Consider the following 16941-nt stretch of genomic DNA (forward strand, 5'->3'; position numbering starts at 1 on the left):
ACTGATCACACACACACAGGGACATCAGTGAGGCACTCATCACACACACACAGGGACATCAGTGAGGCACTGATCACACACACACAGGGACATCAGTGAGGCACTGATCACACACACACAGGGACATCAGTGAGGCACTGATCACACACACACAGGGACATCAGTGAGGCACTCATCACACACACACACAGGGACATCAGTGAGGCACTGATCACACACACACAGGGACATCAGTGAGGCACTGATCACACACACACAGGGACATCAGTGAGGCACTGATCACACACACACAGGGACATCAGTGAGGCACTGATCACACACACACAGGGACATCACTGAGGCACTGATCACACACACACACAGGGACATCACTGAGGCACTGATCACACACACACACACAGACGGACATCAGTGAGGCACTGATCACACACACACAGGGACATCAGTGAGGCACTGATCACACACACACAGGGACATCAGTGAGGCACTCATCACACACACACAGGGACATCAGTGAGGCACTGATCACACACACACAGGGACATCAGTGAGGCACTGATCACACACACACAGGGACATCAGTGAGGCACTGATCACACACACACAGGGACATCAGTGAGGCACTGATCACACACACACAGGGACATCAGTGAGGCACTGATCACACACACACAGGGACATCACTGAGGCACTGATCACACACACACACACAGGGACATCACTGAGGCACTGATCACACACACACACAGACGGACATCAGTGAGGCACTGATCACACACACACAGGGACATCAGTGAGGCACTGATCACACACACACAGGGACATCAGTGAGGCACTGATCACACACACACAGGGACATCAGTGAGGCACTGATCACACACACACAGGGACATCAGTGAGGCACTGATCACACACACACAGGGACATCAGTGAGGCACTGATCACACACACACAGGGACATCAGTGAGGCACTGATCACACACACACAGGGACATCAGTGAGGCACTGATCACACACACACAGGGACATCAGTGAGGCACTCATCACACACACACAGGGACATCAGTGAGGCACTCATCACACACACACACAGGGACATCAGTGAGGCACTGATCACACACACACAGGGACATCAGTGAGGCACTGATCACACACACACACAGGGACATCAGTGAGGCACTGATCACACACACACAGGGACATCACTGAGGCACTGATCACACACACACACAGGGACATCACTGAGGCACTGATCACACACACACACAGACGGACATCAGTGAGGCACTGATCACACACACACAGGGACATCAGTGAGGCACTGATCACACACACACAGGGACATCAGTGAGGCACTGATCACACACACACACAGGGACATCAGTGAGGCACTCATCACACACACACAGGGACATCAGTGAGGCACTGATCACACACACACAGGGACATCAGTGAGGCACTGATCACACACACACACACAGGGACATCAGTGAGGCACTGATCACACACACACAGGGACATCAGTGAGGCACTCATCACACACACACAGGGACATCAGTGAGGCACTCATCACACACACACAGGGACATCAGTGAGGCACTGATCACACACACACAGGGACATCAGTGAGGCACTGATCACACACACACACAGGGACATCAGTGAGGCACTCATCACACACACACAGGGACATCAGTGAGGCACTGATCACACACACACAGGGACATCAGTGAGGCACTGATCACACACACACACAGGGACATCAGTGAGGCACTGATCACACACACACACAGGGACATCAGTGAGGCACTCATCACACACACACAGGGACATCAGTGAGGCACTCATCACACACACACAGGGACATCAGTGAGGCACTGATCACACACACACAGGGACATCAGTGAGGCACTGATCACACACACACAGGGACATCAGTGAGGCACTGATCACACACACACACAGGGACATCAGTGAGGCACTCATCACACACACACAGGGACATCAGTGAGGCACTGATCACACACACACAGGGACATCAGTGAGGCACTGATCACACACACACACACAGGGACATCAGTGAGGCACTGATCACACACACACAGGGACATCAGTGAGGCACTCATCACACACACACAGGGACATCAGTGAGGCACTCATCACACACACACAGGGACATCAGTGAGGCACTGATCACACACACACAGGGACATCACTGAGGCACTGATCACACACACACACAGGGACATCACTGAGGCACTGATCACACACACACACAGACGGACATCAGTGAGGCACTGATCACACACACACAGGGACATCAGTGAGGCACTCATCACACACACACAGGGACATCAGTGAGGCACTCATCACACACACACAGGGACATCAGTGAGGCACTGATCACACACACACAGGGACATCAGTGAGGCACTCATCACACACACACAGGGACATCAGTGAGGCACTGATCACACACACACAGGGACATCAGTGAGGCACTGATCACACACACACAGGGACATCACTGAGGCACTGATCACACACACACACAGGGACATCACTGAGGCACTGATCACACACACACACATACGGACATCAGTGAGGCACTGATCACACACACACAGGGACATCAGTGAGGCACTCATCACACACACACAGGGACATCAGTGAGGCACTCATCACACACACACAGGGACATCAGTGAGGCACTGATCACACACACACAGGGACATCAGTGAGGCACTCATCACACACACACAGGGACATCAGTGAGGCACTCATCACACACACACAGGGACATCAGTGAGGCACTGATCACACACACACAGGGACATCACTGAGGCACTGATCACACACACACACAGGGACATCACTGAGGCACTGATCACACACACACACAGACGGACATCAGTGAGGCACTGATCACACACACACAGGGACATCAGTGAGGCACTGATCACACACACACAGGGACATCAGTGAGGCACTCATCACACACACACAGGGACATCAGTGAGGCACTGATCACACACACACAGGGACATCAGTGAGGCACTGATCACACACACACAGGGACATCAGTGAGGCACTGATCACACACACACAGGGACATCAGTGAGGCACTGATCACACACACACACAGGGACATCAGTGAGGCACTCATCACACACACACAGGGACATCAGTGAGGCACTGATCACACACACACACACAGGGACATCAGTGAGGCATGCTGGGGGCTGTCAGTGTTGGGTGACAGCAGCGTGTTGGGGGCGTGGTCAGTCTCAGGCCCCTCCCAATCTTCCCCAGAATCCTTTGTAGCTGCAGCCATTCTGTGACTCTGCGGAAGACTCAAATCTCCTCCTATCCCCGGAGCTGCGACAGCACCATGGAGACTGCCGGGGGCACAGGGGTGAGTGCCGGGGGCACAGGGGAGACTGCCGGGGGCACAGGGGTGAGTGCCGGGGGCACAGGGGAGACTGCCGGGGGCACAGGGGAGACTGCCGGGGGCACAGGGGTGAGTGCCGGGGGCACAGGGGTGAGTGCCGGGGGCACAGGGGTGAGTGCCGGGGGCACAGGGGAGACTGCCGGGGGCACAGGGGTGAGTGCCGGGGGCACAGGGGTGAGTGCCGGGGGCACAGGGGAGACTGCCGGGGGCACAGGGGTGAGTGCCGGGGGCACAGGGGTGAGTGCCAGGGGCACAGGGGAGACTGCCGGGGGCACAGGGGTGAGTGCCGGGGGCACAGGGGAGACTGCCGGGGGCACAGGGGTGAGTGCCGGGGGCACAGGGGTGAGTGCCGGGGGCACAGGGGTGAGTGCCGGGGGCACAGGGGAGACTGCCGGGGGCACAGGGGTGAGTGCCGGGGGCACAGGGGTGAGTGCCGGGGGCACAGGGGAGACTGCCGGGGGCACAGGGGTGAGTGCCGGGGGCACAGGGGAGACTGCCGGGGGCACAGGGGTGAGTGCCGGGGGCACAGGGGTGAGTGCCGGGGGCACAGGGGAGACTGCCGGGGGCACAGGGGTGAGTGCCAGGGGCACAGGGGTGAGTGCCGGGGGCACAGGGGAGACTGCCGGGGGCACAGGGGTGAGTGCCGGGGGCACAGGGGAGACTGCCGGGGGCACAGGGGTGAGTGCCGGGGGCACAGGGGTGAGTGCCGGGGGCACAGGGGAGACTGCCGGGGGCACAGGGGTGAGTGCCGGGGGCACAGGGGTGAGTGCCGGGGGCACAGGGGTGAGTGCCGGGGGCACAGGGGAGACTGCCGGGGGCACAGGGGTGAGTGCCGGGGGCACAGGGGAGACTGCCGGGGGCACAGGGGTGAGTGCCGGGGGCACAGGGGTGAGTGCCGGGGGCACAGGGGTGAGTGCCGGGGGCACAGGGGAGACTGCCGGGGGCACAGGGGTGAGTGCCGGGGGCACAGGGGTGAGTGCCGGGGGCACAGGGGAGACTGCCGGGGGCACAGGGGTGAGTGCCGGGGGCACAGGGGAGACTGCCGGGGGCACAGGGGTGAGTGCCGGGGGCACAGGGGTGAGTGCCGGGGGCACAGGGGAGACTGCCGGGGGCACAGGGGAGACTGCCGGGGGCACAGGGGTGAGTGCCGGGGGCACAGGGGAGACTGCCGGGGGCACAGGGGTGAGTGCCGGGGGCACAGGGGAGACTGCCGGGGGCACAGGGGTGAGTGCCGGGGGCACAGGGGTGAGTGCCGGGGGCACAGGGGTGAGTGCCGGGGGCACAGGGGAGACTGCCGGGGGCACAGGGGTGAGTGCCGGGGGCACAGGGGAGACTGCCGGGGGCACAGGGGTGAGTGCCGGGGGCACAGGGGTGAGTGCCGGGGGCACAGGGGAGACTGCCGGGGGCACAGGGGTGAGTGCCGGGGGCACAGGGGAGACTGCCGGGGGCACAGGGGTGAGTGCCGGGGGCACAGGGGTGAGTGCCGGGGGCACAGGGGAGACTGCCGGGGGCACAGGGGTGAGTGCCGGGGGCACAGGGGTGAGTGCCGGGGGCACAGGGGAGACTGCCGGGGGCACAGGGGTGAGTGCCGGGGGCACAGGGGAGACTGCCGGGGGCACAGGGGTGAGTGCCGGGGGCACAGGGGAGACTGCCGGGGGCACAGGGGTGAGTGCCGGGGGCACAGGGGTGAGTGCCGGGGGCACAGGGGTGAGTGCCGGGGGCACAGGGGAGACTGCCGGGGGCACAGGGGTGAGTGCCGGGGGCACAGGGGAGACTGCCGGGGGCACAGGGGTGAGTGCCGGGGGCACAGGGGTAAGGGACGCGGGCACAGGGGTGAGTCCCAGGGGGCACAGGGGTAAGGGACGGCGGCAGGGCGCTGCTGTAAGGGGTCAGTGACGGGGGCAGGGCGCTGCTGTAAGGGGTCAGGGACGGGGGCAGGGCGCTGCTATAAGGGGTCAGTGACGGGGCAGGGCGCTGCTATAAGGGGTCAGTGACGGGGCAGGGCGCTGCTGTAAGGGGTCAGGGACGGGGGCAGGGCGCTGCTATAAGGGGTCAGTGACGGGGGCAGTGCGCTGCTATAAGGGGTCAGGGACGGGGACAGTGAACTCATTCCACGTATGAGAGTTACGCTAATGTGCCACAGATGACATAGAAGTCAGTGTGAAGTGTGTAGAGTAGCTGGAATCTCCTCACAAAATATTTCTAGGGTTTGGATAAGAAGTAGTAGAGCAGTATCAGGGGAAGAGAAGTTGTGGCAGAGAGGTGGAAAGTTGTAGGACACTATTAGAGTTAGTCTGTGGTATGAGGAGGCTTGGTAGGGTTCTATAACAGAGAGGTGGAAAGTTGTAGGACACTATTAGAGTTAGTGTGTCTGTGGTATGAGAAGGCTTGGTAGGGTTCTATAACAGAGAGGTGGGAAGTTGTAGGACACTATTAGAGTTAGTGTGTCTGTGGTATGAGGAGGCTTGGTAGGGTTCTATAACAGAGAGGTGGAAAGTTGTAGGACACTATTAGAGTTAGTGTGTGGTATGAGAAGGCTTGGTAGGGTTCTATAACAGAGAGGTGGGAAGTTGTAGGACACTATTAGAGTTAGTGTGTGGTATGAGAAGGCTTGGTAGGGTTCTATAACAGAGAGGTGGAAAGTTGTAGGACACTATTAGAGTTAGTGTGTCTGTGGTATGAGAAGGCTTGGTAGGGTTCTATAACAGAGAGGTGAAAAGTTGTAGGACACTATTAGAGTTAGTGTGTCTGTGGTATGAGAAGGCTTGGTAGGGTTCTATAACAGAGAGGTGGGAAGTTGTAGGACACTATTAGAGTTAGTCTGTGGTATGAGAAGGCTTGGTAGGGTTCTATAACAGAGAGGTGGAAAGTTGTAGGACACTATTAGAGTTAGTGTGTGGTATGAGAAGGCTTGGTAGGGTTCTATAACAGAGAGGTGGGAAGTTGTAGGACACTATTAGAGTTAGTGTGTGGTATGAGAAGGCTTGGTAGGGTTCTATAACAGAGAGGTGGAAAGTTGTAGGACACTATTAGAGTTAGTGTGTCTGTGGTATGAGAAGGCTTGGTAGGGTTCTATAACAGAGAGGTGGGAAGTTGTAGGACACTATTAGAGTTAGTGTGTGGTATGAGGAGGCTTGGTAGGGTTCTATAACAGAGAGGTGGAAAGTTGTAGGACACTATTAGAGTTAGTGTGTCTGTGGTATGAGGAGGCTTGGTAGGGTTCTATAACAGAGAGGTGGAAAGTTGTAGGACACTATTAGAGTTAGTGTGTGGTATGAGAAGGCTTGGTAGGGTTCTATAACAGAGAGGTGGGAAGTTGTAGGACACTATTAGAGTTAGTGTGTGGTATGAGAAGGCTTGGTAGGGTTCTATAACAGAGAGGTGGAAAGTTGTAGGACACTATTAGAGTTAGTGTGTCTGTGGTATGAGAAGGCTTGGTAGGGTTCTATAACAGAGAGGTGGAAAGTTGTAGGACACTATTAGAGTTAGTGTGTGGTATGAGGAGGCTTGGTAGGGTTCTATAACAGAGAGGTGGAAAGTTGTAGGACACTATTAGAGTTAGTGTGTCTGTGGTATGAGAAGGCTTGGTAGGGTTCTATAACAGGTGGAAAGTTGTAGGACATTATTACAGTTAGTATGTCTGTGGTATGAGAAGGCTTGGTAGGGTTCTATAACAGGTGGAAAGTTGTAGGACACTATTAGAGTTAGTGTGTGGTATGAGAAGGCTTGGTAGGGTTCTATAACAGAGGTGGGAAGTTGTAGGACACTATTAGAGTTAGTGTGTCTGTGGTATGAGAAGGCTTGGTAGGGTTCTATAACAGAGAGGTGAAAAGTTGTAGGACACTATTAGAGTTAGTGTGTCTGTGGTATGAGAAGGCTTGGTAGGGTTCTATAACAGAGAGGTGGAAAGTTGTAGGACACTATTAGAGTTAGTGTGTGGTATGAGAAGGCTTGGTAGGGTTCTATAACCGAGAGGTGGGAAGTTGTAGGACACTATTAGAGTTAGTGTGTGGTATGAGAAGGCTTGGTAGGGTTCTATAACAGAGAGGTGGAAAGTTGTAGGACACTATTAGAGTTAGTGTGTCTGTGGTATGAGAAGGCTTGGTAGGGTTCTATAACAGAGAGGTGGGAAGTTGTAGGACACTATTAGAGTTAGTGTGTGGTATGAGGTGGCTTGGTAGGGTTCTATAACAGAGAGGTGGAAAGTTGTAGGACACTATTAGAGTTAGTGTGTCTGTGGTATGAGGAGGCTTGGTAGGGTTCTATAACAGAGAGGTGGAAAGTTGTAGGACACTATTAGAGTTAGTGTGTGGTATGAGAAGGCTTGGTAGGGTTCTATAACAGAGAGGTGGGAAGTTGTAGGACACTATTAGAGTTAGTGTGTGGTATGAGAAGGCTTGGTAGGGTTCTATAACAGAGAGGTGGAAAGTTGTAGGACACTATTAGAGTTAGTGTGTCTGTGGTATGAGAAGGCTTGGTAGGGTTCTATAACAGAGAGGTGGAAAGTTGTAGGACACTATTAGAGTTAGTGTGTGGTATGAGGAGGCTTGGTAGGGTTCTATAACAGAGAGGTGGAAAGTTGTAGGACACTATTAGAGTTAGTGTGTCTGTGGTATGAGAAGGCTTGGTAGGGTTCTATAACAGGTGGAAAGTTGTAGGACATTATTAGAGTTAGTATGTCTGTGGTATGAGAAGGCTTGGTAGGGTTCTATAACAGAGGTGGGAAGTTGTAGGACACTATTAGAGTTAGTGTGTGGTATGAGAAGGCTTGGTAGGGTTCTATAACAGAGGTGGGAAGTTGTAGGACACTATTAGAGTTAGTGTGTCTGTGGTATGAGAAGGCTTGGTAGGGTTCTATAACAGAGAGGTGGAAAGTTGTAGGACACTATTAGAGTTAGTGTGTCTGTGGTATGAGAAGGCTTGGTAGGGTTCTATAACAGAGAGGTGGGAAGTTGTAGGACACTATTAGAGTTAGCGTGTGGTATGAGAAGGCTTGGTAGGGTTCTATAACAGGTGGAAAGTTGTAGGACACTATTAGAGTTAGTGTGTCTGTGGTATGAGAAGGCTTGGTAGGGTTCTATAACAGAGAGGTGGGAAGTTGTAGGACACTATTAGAGTTAGTGTGTGGTATGAGGAGGCTTGGTAGGGTTCTATAACAGAGGTGGAAAGTTGTAGGACACTATTAGAGTTAGTGTGTCTGTGGTATGAGGAGGCTTGGTAGGGTTCTATAACAGAGAGGTGGAAAGTTGTAGGACACTATTAGAGTTAGTTTCTACTTCAGGGTCCATAGGGGGTCCACAGGGTTGACCTTGGGGTATAGGTTGGGAACCAAATCCGGGCACCACGCAGTTAAAGCTTTTAGCTCCCAGGATGCACTGGGTCCACTCTCCCTATAACCCCACCCCCAAGCCAGAGGCACCTTAGTTTAAGTTGGTGCCCGGCCGGAGTCGGGTCACCGTTAGCGCAGGGGGAGCTGATTAGCAGCCCCTAAGCTTATTTTATTTTTTTAGGGACAAAGTTTTTTCCATGGACTTTGGACTCTTCAGAGCGGCAGCGTCGGACTGTCCATAGGACGTCTAAGCTGCCGCTCCGTCACCCCGCTGGCGCTGAGACGCCAGTACAGATCTGGGGATCTCAGCGGGACCCCAGAGTCTGTACTAGCCGGACTCTGTGGGCGCCCAGGACTGCTGCCGGATCCACGGGGAGCAGGTAAGGTCGCGGATCACCGCTTGCGGTGATCCGCGCATTTCAAATGCAGTCCTGTGCCTCCGGTCTCAGGGGACAGACCGGAGGCGCCGGCAGTGGCGGCGGGCCCCCCATACCCCGTGTGTCCACTAGACCACCAGGGACTTAACGATCGGTGCAGGGAGCCGGCGTCCCGGGGGTTAATAGCCGGCCAGGGGAGGCAGCCTTCCCTGTTACAGCGGCTCCTCCCCTCAGCTCAGCGCGCCTTTCAGTATCCATAGTCTGGCGTCGCTGAGCTGCTTCCTCCGCGGGCCACGCTTCCTCTGAGGTCTCCAGCGGCCATTTTATCTCTGTGGTGCAGCAGAAATCTCTCAGGATGGCAGTGAGTCCAGTCCCCCTGCGTACCTCACCATCAGGTCAGTGTACACAGCACTGTAGCCTTCCCAGACACTGACTCTGGGCAGTTGAATGCAGTGTAATAGTGCAGTATATTATATGACATGTTTATGTATATATGTATATATCTGCATTGTATGTGACTTATGCTAGTGCTGACTGTACTTTATTCTCTCACCTGTCAGTGTATATCTATCCCTTTTCTTTATCTGCCCTAATACAGCTGTACTTAGGGTGGTTCTGAGACCTCACATTTATATACTTGTTAATATTTGTGTGGTTTGTCACATACTGTTGCGTGCTGCACGTTGCCATATTTTAGATGGAACTGTGTGTTGCATACGCTGAAAATGGGTCCCTGCAGCTAATTTTTGGCATCAGTCAGGACCAGTATAGCGCTGCTTAATATTTCCGCCAAGATTGGTCAGATATGTCTGACCAGGAGATAGAGCGTTATACTGCACCCATTTTTACTATCCTGCAAGTCATGTGCTGCAGGTGTTAGTGCGGAGGATTTGACTCATAAAGGGTTCTGTATGTGGCGTCATCTGGTGCTGGCCTCTTTCACGACCCCCTTGGGCGGTTTGTTTTCTCGGGATCCTCTCAATTGCGGATCGCCGGGCGGGCCCCATTGTTGTACCTCACTTGGGGTTACTTCACCATACTGCCCTTTTCATCTCAGGGTATCTCGCAGCTTCTTGCACTCTTCCCCTGTGACACAGACTACCTCTCCCTGCAGGGGTTTTTCGCAGTATATGAATTCCCCCTGGTGCCACAATAGTCTGTCATTCCCCTTGCAGGGATTACCACAACAGCCACCCTGGGTGGATGTCGTTTTCTACGAAACGCTAATTGGCGTGGTTGACGCCCTGTGGTTACTTCCCAGTTGGCTCTGCCGTGAACTGGGTACTGTTCGGGGCTCTTTCCCTCTTACACGGGGGGAAGCCTATTTCAGGTATTATTATCCCTGCTTTAGGGCTGGTAGCAGGTCCATTCTGGTTAGAGTGAATGTTGACCTGCACCTGTATCATACACCCTCAGTATTGCGTGCCTTCGGGTTCCCTGTTGCTGACTAGCGGGTGGATCGCATAGCGGGACTCTGGCTGTTGCCAGATAGGAGGTGTTACAACAGTGTTTGGCCTCCTGTCCCAAATTCCCTGAGGGTCATCACGAGCCCCTCCTGGGGGGGATGGGCGTGTTACTCGTCTGATTACAGACGTTACTACGCCTCCCATTCCTGCGTGGTCGGATTCTTCGGATCCGTAGGTGGTAACTCTGCCTGAAATCAGTATACTTGCTTTCAGGAGTTGTTACCCATCCTACCATGGCTATAGCATGGTTGGTTAATACTATTGCATATTGGGTTGATGCATTTGTAACGTTTTTTCCCCTCCAACACGTCGGGGGTTCAAATGTATTTGGTCGCTCACGTAATATATGCTGTTGTCATAGGTGGAAATGCCTATATTGGATACCAGTCTCCTAACTTTCAGAGTTCCGGCTGCGACTGTATCCTCCGTAATACCCTATGGCTGCGCTCTGGGAATGCAGAGGTGCAGATACCATCTTTAGGGTTGATATTGTTTGGTCCTGACCTTGACAAGATTGTAGTAACATTGGCAGTATTACTAACGACAAGTTTACCGCTTTCAGCTATGCCCACTACAAGGCCTCAGACTAAGTCTGTTAAGTCTTTTTTGTCCTCTGGGTCAGCCTAAAGGTCTGTTTCTTCGTAGACTGTCGGCATCTACAAGGGCCGACATATCCAGTACCGAGCAGGCCTGGACTGCCAGCCGATCCTGCTTCTGAACCTACGGATATCTCTTCAGCCTGACGGGACAGGCCTACAACTGGGAGATACCGATTTTCTCAGTTCGCCCGGTATTAGTGTCAAGTTGCCGCGGCTACGTGGGTAGGAGGGTACGCCCTCTTTACAAGGGCCTTACAGATCCAGAAAGCTATGCAGTTGTTGCGGTAAGCGGAGCTAATTAGGCCATCCCCACTATCTCAGTGAGGGACTGGTTGTTCTGCTTTCTTTCTGGTGCGGTGGCTGAATGGTCCTCTTTGGCCTATTCTCTGTCTCAATTCCCTGAACCAGTTCCTAAAGCTACCTGGGCTCAGGAGGAAATCCCTATGCTCCATCATACGATGTTTGGAACCTGGGGACTTTATGGTATCACTGGATATACAGGACGCGTGCCTACGGGTACTTACAGAGACCTTTCCTCAGCATGGGCTGAGGTTTGCTGTATCACAGCAACACTTACAATTTTTCGGGCTCTGCCTGTTGGGACTGTCCTCAGCCCCACAGGGGTTTACCAGCGTTTTGGATTTTCTGACAGTTCTTCTGTTCAGTATATCCCAATGCTCCTGTACCTGGACGGCCTCCTGCTCTTAGCGGGATCACCGGGGTACTTTACGGCCAGGTCAGGATGACTGTGGCTTCTTCAGGGTGCAGACGTTTAATCAACGGGGAAAAAGTCCTCCCTGCATCCCTCTCTGGGTATTCTTCATCTAGGATCCCTGCTGGATTCTCAGAATCTGAGAATTCTTCTGGCTTAAGACGGAATCTCCTCTCTTCCATTAGGAGTACATGGTTGTCTGCGCAGTCGACAGATGTCTTTACACTCTGGGATGCATGGTGGAATGGGCTCAGTTCCATTCCAGGCCTTTCCATAATTGGCTCATCTCCAGATGGAATGAGTTTTTTCTGTCGGATAACTGTTCAAACGATGATGCTCTCTCCGGAGGCAAGTCGGTCCCTGTCCGGGTGGCTATGGCCATCTCGTCCAGGGTTTTCTTTGCTATGGACAGTGTCTGGATCGAATCCTTTTCAGTGCAGTTGGACGTCTGTCGATTCCACCCTGTCAATTAACTTACTCTGGCATAACTCTTGTTTCCCGGTGAACCTGAAAAGGTTCAGTCCGACAGGGTCAGGACAGTGGCTTCCTTTTTAGCAACACTGTTCGTTGGGTGGCAATGACAGGTATGTCACATATTCGGACATAGTCCGAGGGTCTCCTCCCGACCATCTCGGCAGCGTTCATTTCAGGAGCTCTCCATTGGGAAGCGGGAGTCCTCAGCCGTCACGACGTGCATCCCGGGGACTAGTCTCTTCCCCAAGAGAGGTTTCATCTCCTGGTGAGCAGGGGGGGCCCCCCTGAGGTGACCCTCATGGCCTTCTGACTTTATCACACTATGGTGTTACAGTTCAGCTTTGGGGATTCTGAAGCAACCTTCAGCGACTCTTTGTCGGTGAAGTGGTCCTTCCACTTTGTGTACCTGTGTTCTCCGGTCTCCCTTCTTCCTCAAGGTCTTTGGAAGTGTTTTCAATCGAGACGGAGATGCTTTCCTGCTGGTGGCTCCTGATTGCCCCAGATGTCAGGGGTACTTGGATCTTCGGAGTCTCTACATCGATACTCCATCCCTGATGCTTCACTGCCCGGACCTGTTGTCTCAGGGTCTTTGGTTTTGCCTTGGACCTGGGTCGTTTGTCTTTGACTGTGTCCTTACAGTGGTCTTACGGCTTCCCTGGCTTTGTCATCGTTGGAATGATTAGAGCACATGGATCAGCTTTTGCTGGGACCTACCACAAACTGTGGCAGCCATAAATCTTATGGTATTGTACCTGTCGATACAATCCTCCGGTGTCCAGGATTTCCAGATATTCTGGCATTCCTTCCGGCTGGCTTGGGTTTCACACTTGGCCTGGTCTTCCTGACAGTGCGGATCTCTACACTGTCAGTATGGTTAAGATATGGAATTGCTCCACTCTGGTATCCAGTTCATCCTTTGGAGTGTTTTCTTGATTATGCCTCCATTTGTCCTCCCTAGGGACTCCTGGGGAGTAAGTAGTGGTTCTTCGTTACCTCCGGGGACAGTCAATGGAACCGCTGGTTGTGATAGCCATTACATGGTCTATTGCTTAGGCTCTCTCTTTCTCTCAGGGTGTTTATATCAACCAGGAGAGTGTCTGAATTGGGAGCGTTCTCATGTGGCTCCCTCTTCTGGAGGGCATCATGTCAGGGTGGGAGTTGCTCTCGCCCTGTGTTGCTTCTTAGTGGTTTTCAGGTTCCATATTATTCTGGAACTTATGGTACGGCCATTCTGTCCCCAGTCCTCTCGGCTGGTGTGGCCTCATTGACTGTGGTCTGGCCTCTTTGGATTTTTGTGATCCGTTCAGGTTCCTTACGGAAATCGGACTCCTTATTGGTGGTCTGAGATTTCTGGTTTTCACAGGAAAGGATGGCCGGCCTATAACCAAATGTTGGCTGGATGGCCTCGTAGGTCTTCCTCAGGGGCCTACCCATGGGTAGGCCTTCCTGTTGTTGATGCTTGTTTTTTCTCGGGCCATGTGTGCGGCTCGCTGTGGCGCCTCGGCTGTTTTACCTTACTAGGTGGCCACGTGGTCTTCTGTCCACACCTTTTTAAGGTTCTAGGCATTGGTTTCCTTTGCCTCTCAGGATGCTTCCTTTTTGGCGACGGATTCTCCTCTCAGCACAGGAGCGTCCCCACCCTTGGTTGAACTGCTTTGGGACATCCCCAAGGTCAACCCTGTGGACCCCCTATGGACCCTGAAGTAGAAAACAAGAGATATGGTAAGAACTTACCTTTGTTATCTCTGTTTCTACGAAGTCCATAGGGTCCACAGGGCGCCCGCCCTGACGCACCTGGCTTCATATGGGCTGTGTGGCTGGTCACCGGTTTTCCGTCTCCCATTTCGGTGAGTATGGTTATTGAGTGTTCCAGTTTTCTCTCTCTTTTTCTCTCCTCCTCCGGCCTTTGGCTACTTACAAACTGAGGTGCCTCTGGCTTGGGGGTGGGGTTATAGGGAGAGTGGACCCAGTGCATCCTGGGAGCTAAAAGCTTTAACTGCGTGGTGCCCGGATTTGGTTCCCAACCTATACCCCAAGGTCAACCCTGTGGACCCTATGGACTTCGTAGAAACAGAGATAACAAAGGTAAGTTCTTACCATATCTCTTGTTGTGTCTGTGGTATGAGAAGGCTTGGTAGGGTTCTTAAAAAGTGGGAGGCACATAGAGAAACCGTTGTAATTCCTACACCGTTCACCTGATTTGGATGTAATTACCCTCAAATTAAATCTGAATGTCTGCAGGTAAAGCACATCTTGTTTGTTTCATTTCAAAGCCATTGTGGTGGTGAATAGAGGCCAAAATATGAAATTTCTGTCAATGTCCCAATATTTATGCACCTGACTGTGTGTATATATATATATATATATCAGTGTGTACACCCAATGTCTGTCATATATATACTGTATCAGTGTATACACCCAATGTCTATCATATATTCTGTATCAGTGTACACACCCAATGTCTATCATATATACTGTATCAGTGTGTACACCCAATGTCTATCATATATACTGTATCAGTGTGTACACCCAATGTCTATCATATATACTGTATCAGTGTGTACACCCAATGTCTAACATACATACTGTATCAGTGTGTACACCCAATGTCTGTCACATATACTGTATCAGTGTGTACAATGTCTATCATATATACTGTATCATTGTACACACCCAATGTCTATCATATATACTGTATCAGTGTGGACACCCAATGTCTATCATATATACTGTATCAGTGTGTACACCCAATGTCTATCATATATTCTGTATCAGTGTGTACACCCAATGTCTATCATACATACTGTATCAGTGTGGACACCCAATGTCTATCATACATACTGTATCAGTGTGGACACCCAATGTCTATCATACATACTGTATCAGTGTGTACACCCAATGTCTGTCACATATACTGTATCAGTGTGTACACCCAATGTCTGTCACATATACTGTATCAGTGTGTACACCCAATGTCTGTCACATATACTGTATCAGTGTGTACACCCAATGTCTATCATATATACTGTATCAGTGTGGACACCCAATGTCTGTCATATATACTGTATCAGTGTGTACACCCAATGTCTAACATACATACTGTATCAGTGTGTACACCCAATGTCTGTCACATATACTGTATCAGTGTGTACAATGTCTATCATATATACTGTATCATTGTACACACCCAATGTCTATCATATATACTGTATCAGTGTGGACACCCAATGTCTATCATATATACTGTATCAGTGTGGACACCCAATGTCTATCATACATACTGTATCAGTGTGTACACCCAATGTCTATCATATATACTGTATCAGTGTGGACACCCAATGTCTGTCATATACTGTATCAGTGTGTACACCCAATGTCTATCATATATACTGTATCAGTGTGTACACCCAATGTCTATCATATATACTGTATCAGTGTGTACACCCAATGTCTATCATATATACTGTATCAGTGTGGACACCCAATGTCTATCACATATACTGTATCAGTGTGGACACCCAATGTCTGTCACATATACTGTATCAGTGTGTACACCCAATGTCTGTCATACATACTGTATCAGTGTGTACACCCAATGTCTATCATACATACTGTATCAGTGTGGACACCCAATGTCTATCATACATACTGTATCAGTGTGTACACCCAATGTCTATCATATATACTGTATCAGTGTGTACACCCAATGTCTATCATATATTCTGTATCAGTGTGGACACCCAATGTCTATCATACATACTGTATCAGTGTGGACACCCAATGTCTGTCATATATACTGTATCAGTGTGGACACCCAATGTCTATCACATATACTGTATCAGTGTGGACACCCAATGTCTATCATATATACTGTATCAGTGTGGACACCCAATGTCTATCATATATACTGTATCAGTGTGGACACCCAATGTCTATCACATATACTGTATCAGTGTGGACACCCAATGTCTGTCATATATACTGTATCAGTGTGGACACCCAATGTCTGTCATATATACTGTATCAGTGTGGACACCCAATGGTTGAGCACTATTGTGTGTGTGCAGCTCAACAGTCCATGTTGTAAGGATATCCCTGCTTTTGCATGGGTGACTTAATCATCATTTTATTCACTTTGATTAAACCACCTGTGCCACGTATATCCTTAAATCCTGGACTGTTAGGGTACTTTGAGGGCATACCTGTAGTTTGGGAACCACTAGTCTAGTGTAAGAGTCAGACCTAAGGCCGAGTCCGAGATAGGAGGTTAGAGAGAGTATCCGAAGGCACGGCGGGAATGTGATCAGTCAGTCACACGTGGTGGCGGCGGCGGTGGTGGTCAGAGGAAAAGAAATGAGGCAGCCTGGCAGAGTCATATAGAAGGAATTGTTAGTATGGTCCAGGAGGCGATAGATCACATGTAGGTAGAATGGGGTGACCGTCCTGATAGATGTACTTCAACATATGTGACAGAGCCAGGTAGTAATGAATCCCTTCCTAGCGGTATGTCCTTACTGATTACACCCTCCCTAC

The 16941-nt window shown here is 51.6% G+C and overlaps 1 protein-coding gene across 2 annotated transcripts in view; it reads left to right on the forward strand.

Annotated features, from left to right (window-relative positions):
• The first annotated feature begins 3333 nt into the window (after positions 1-3333).
• LOC148431061 (uncharacterized) overlaps positions 3334-16941 on the forward strand; it is a 118997-nt gene continuing 105389 nt past the window's right edge. For both annotated transcript variants that reach the window (XR_015877274.1, XM_088466381.1), the window contains exon 1: positions 3334-3415. Coding sequence is in view for 1 of the 2 variants with exons in the window: in XM_088466381.1 (XP_088322507.1) it covers positions 3392-3415 (24 nt within the window). In the remaining variant the exon portion in view is untranslated. The remainder of the gene's footprint in view (positions 3416-16941) is intronic.

This window comes from Taudactylus pleione, unplaced genomic scaffold (assembly GCF_031769625.1).
Source record: "Taudactylus pleione unplaced genomic scaffold, aTauple2 ptg002994l, whole genome shotgun sequence".
In the NCBI taxonomy this organism is placed as follows: Eukaryota; Metazoa; Chordata; class Amphibia; order Anura; family Myobatrachidae; genus Taudactylus; species Taudactylus pleione.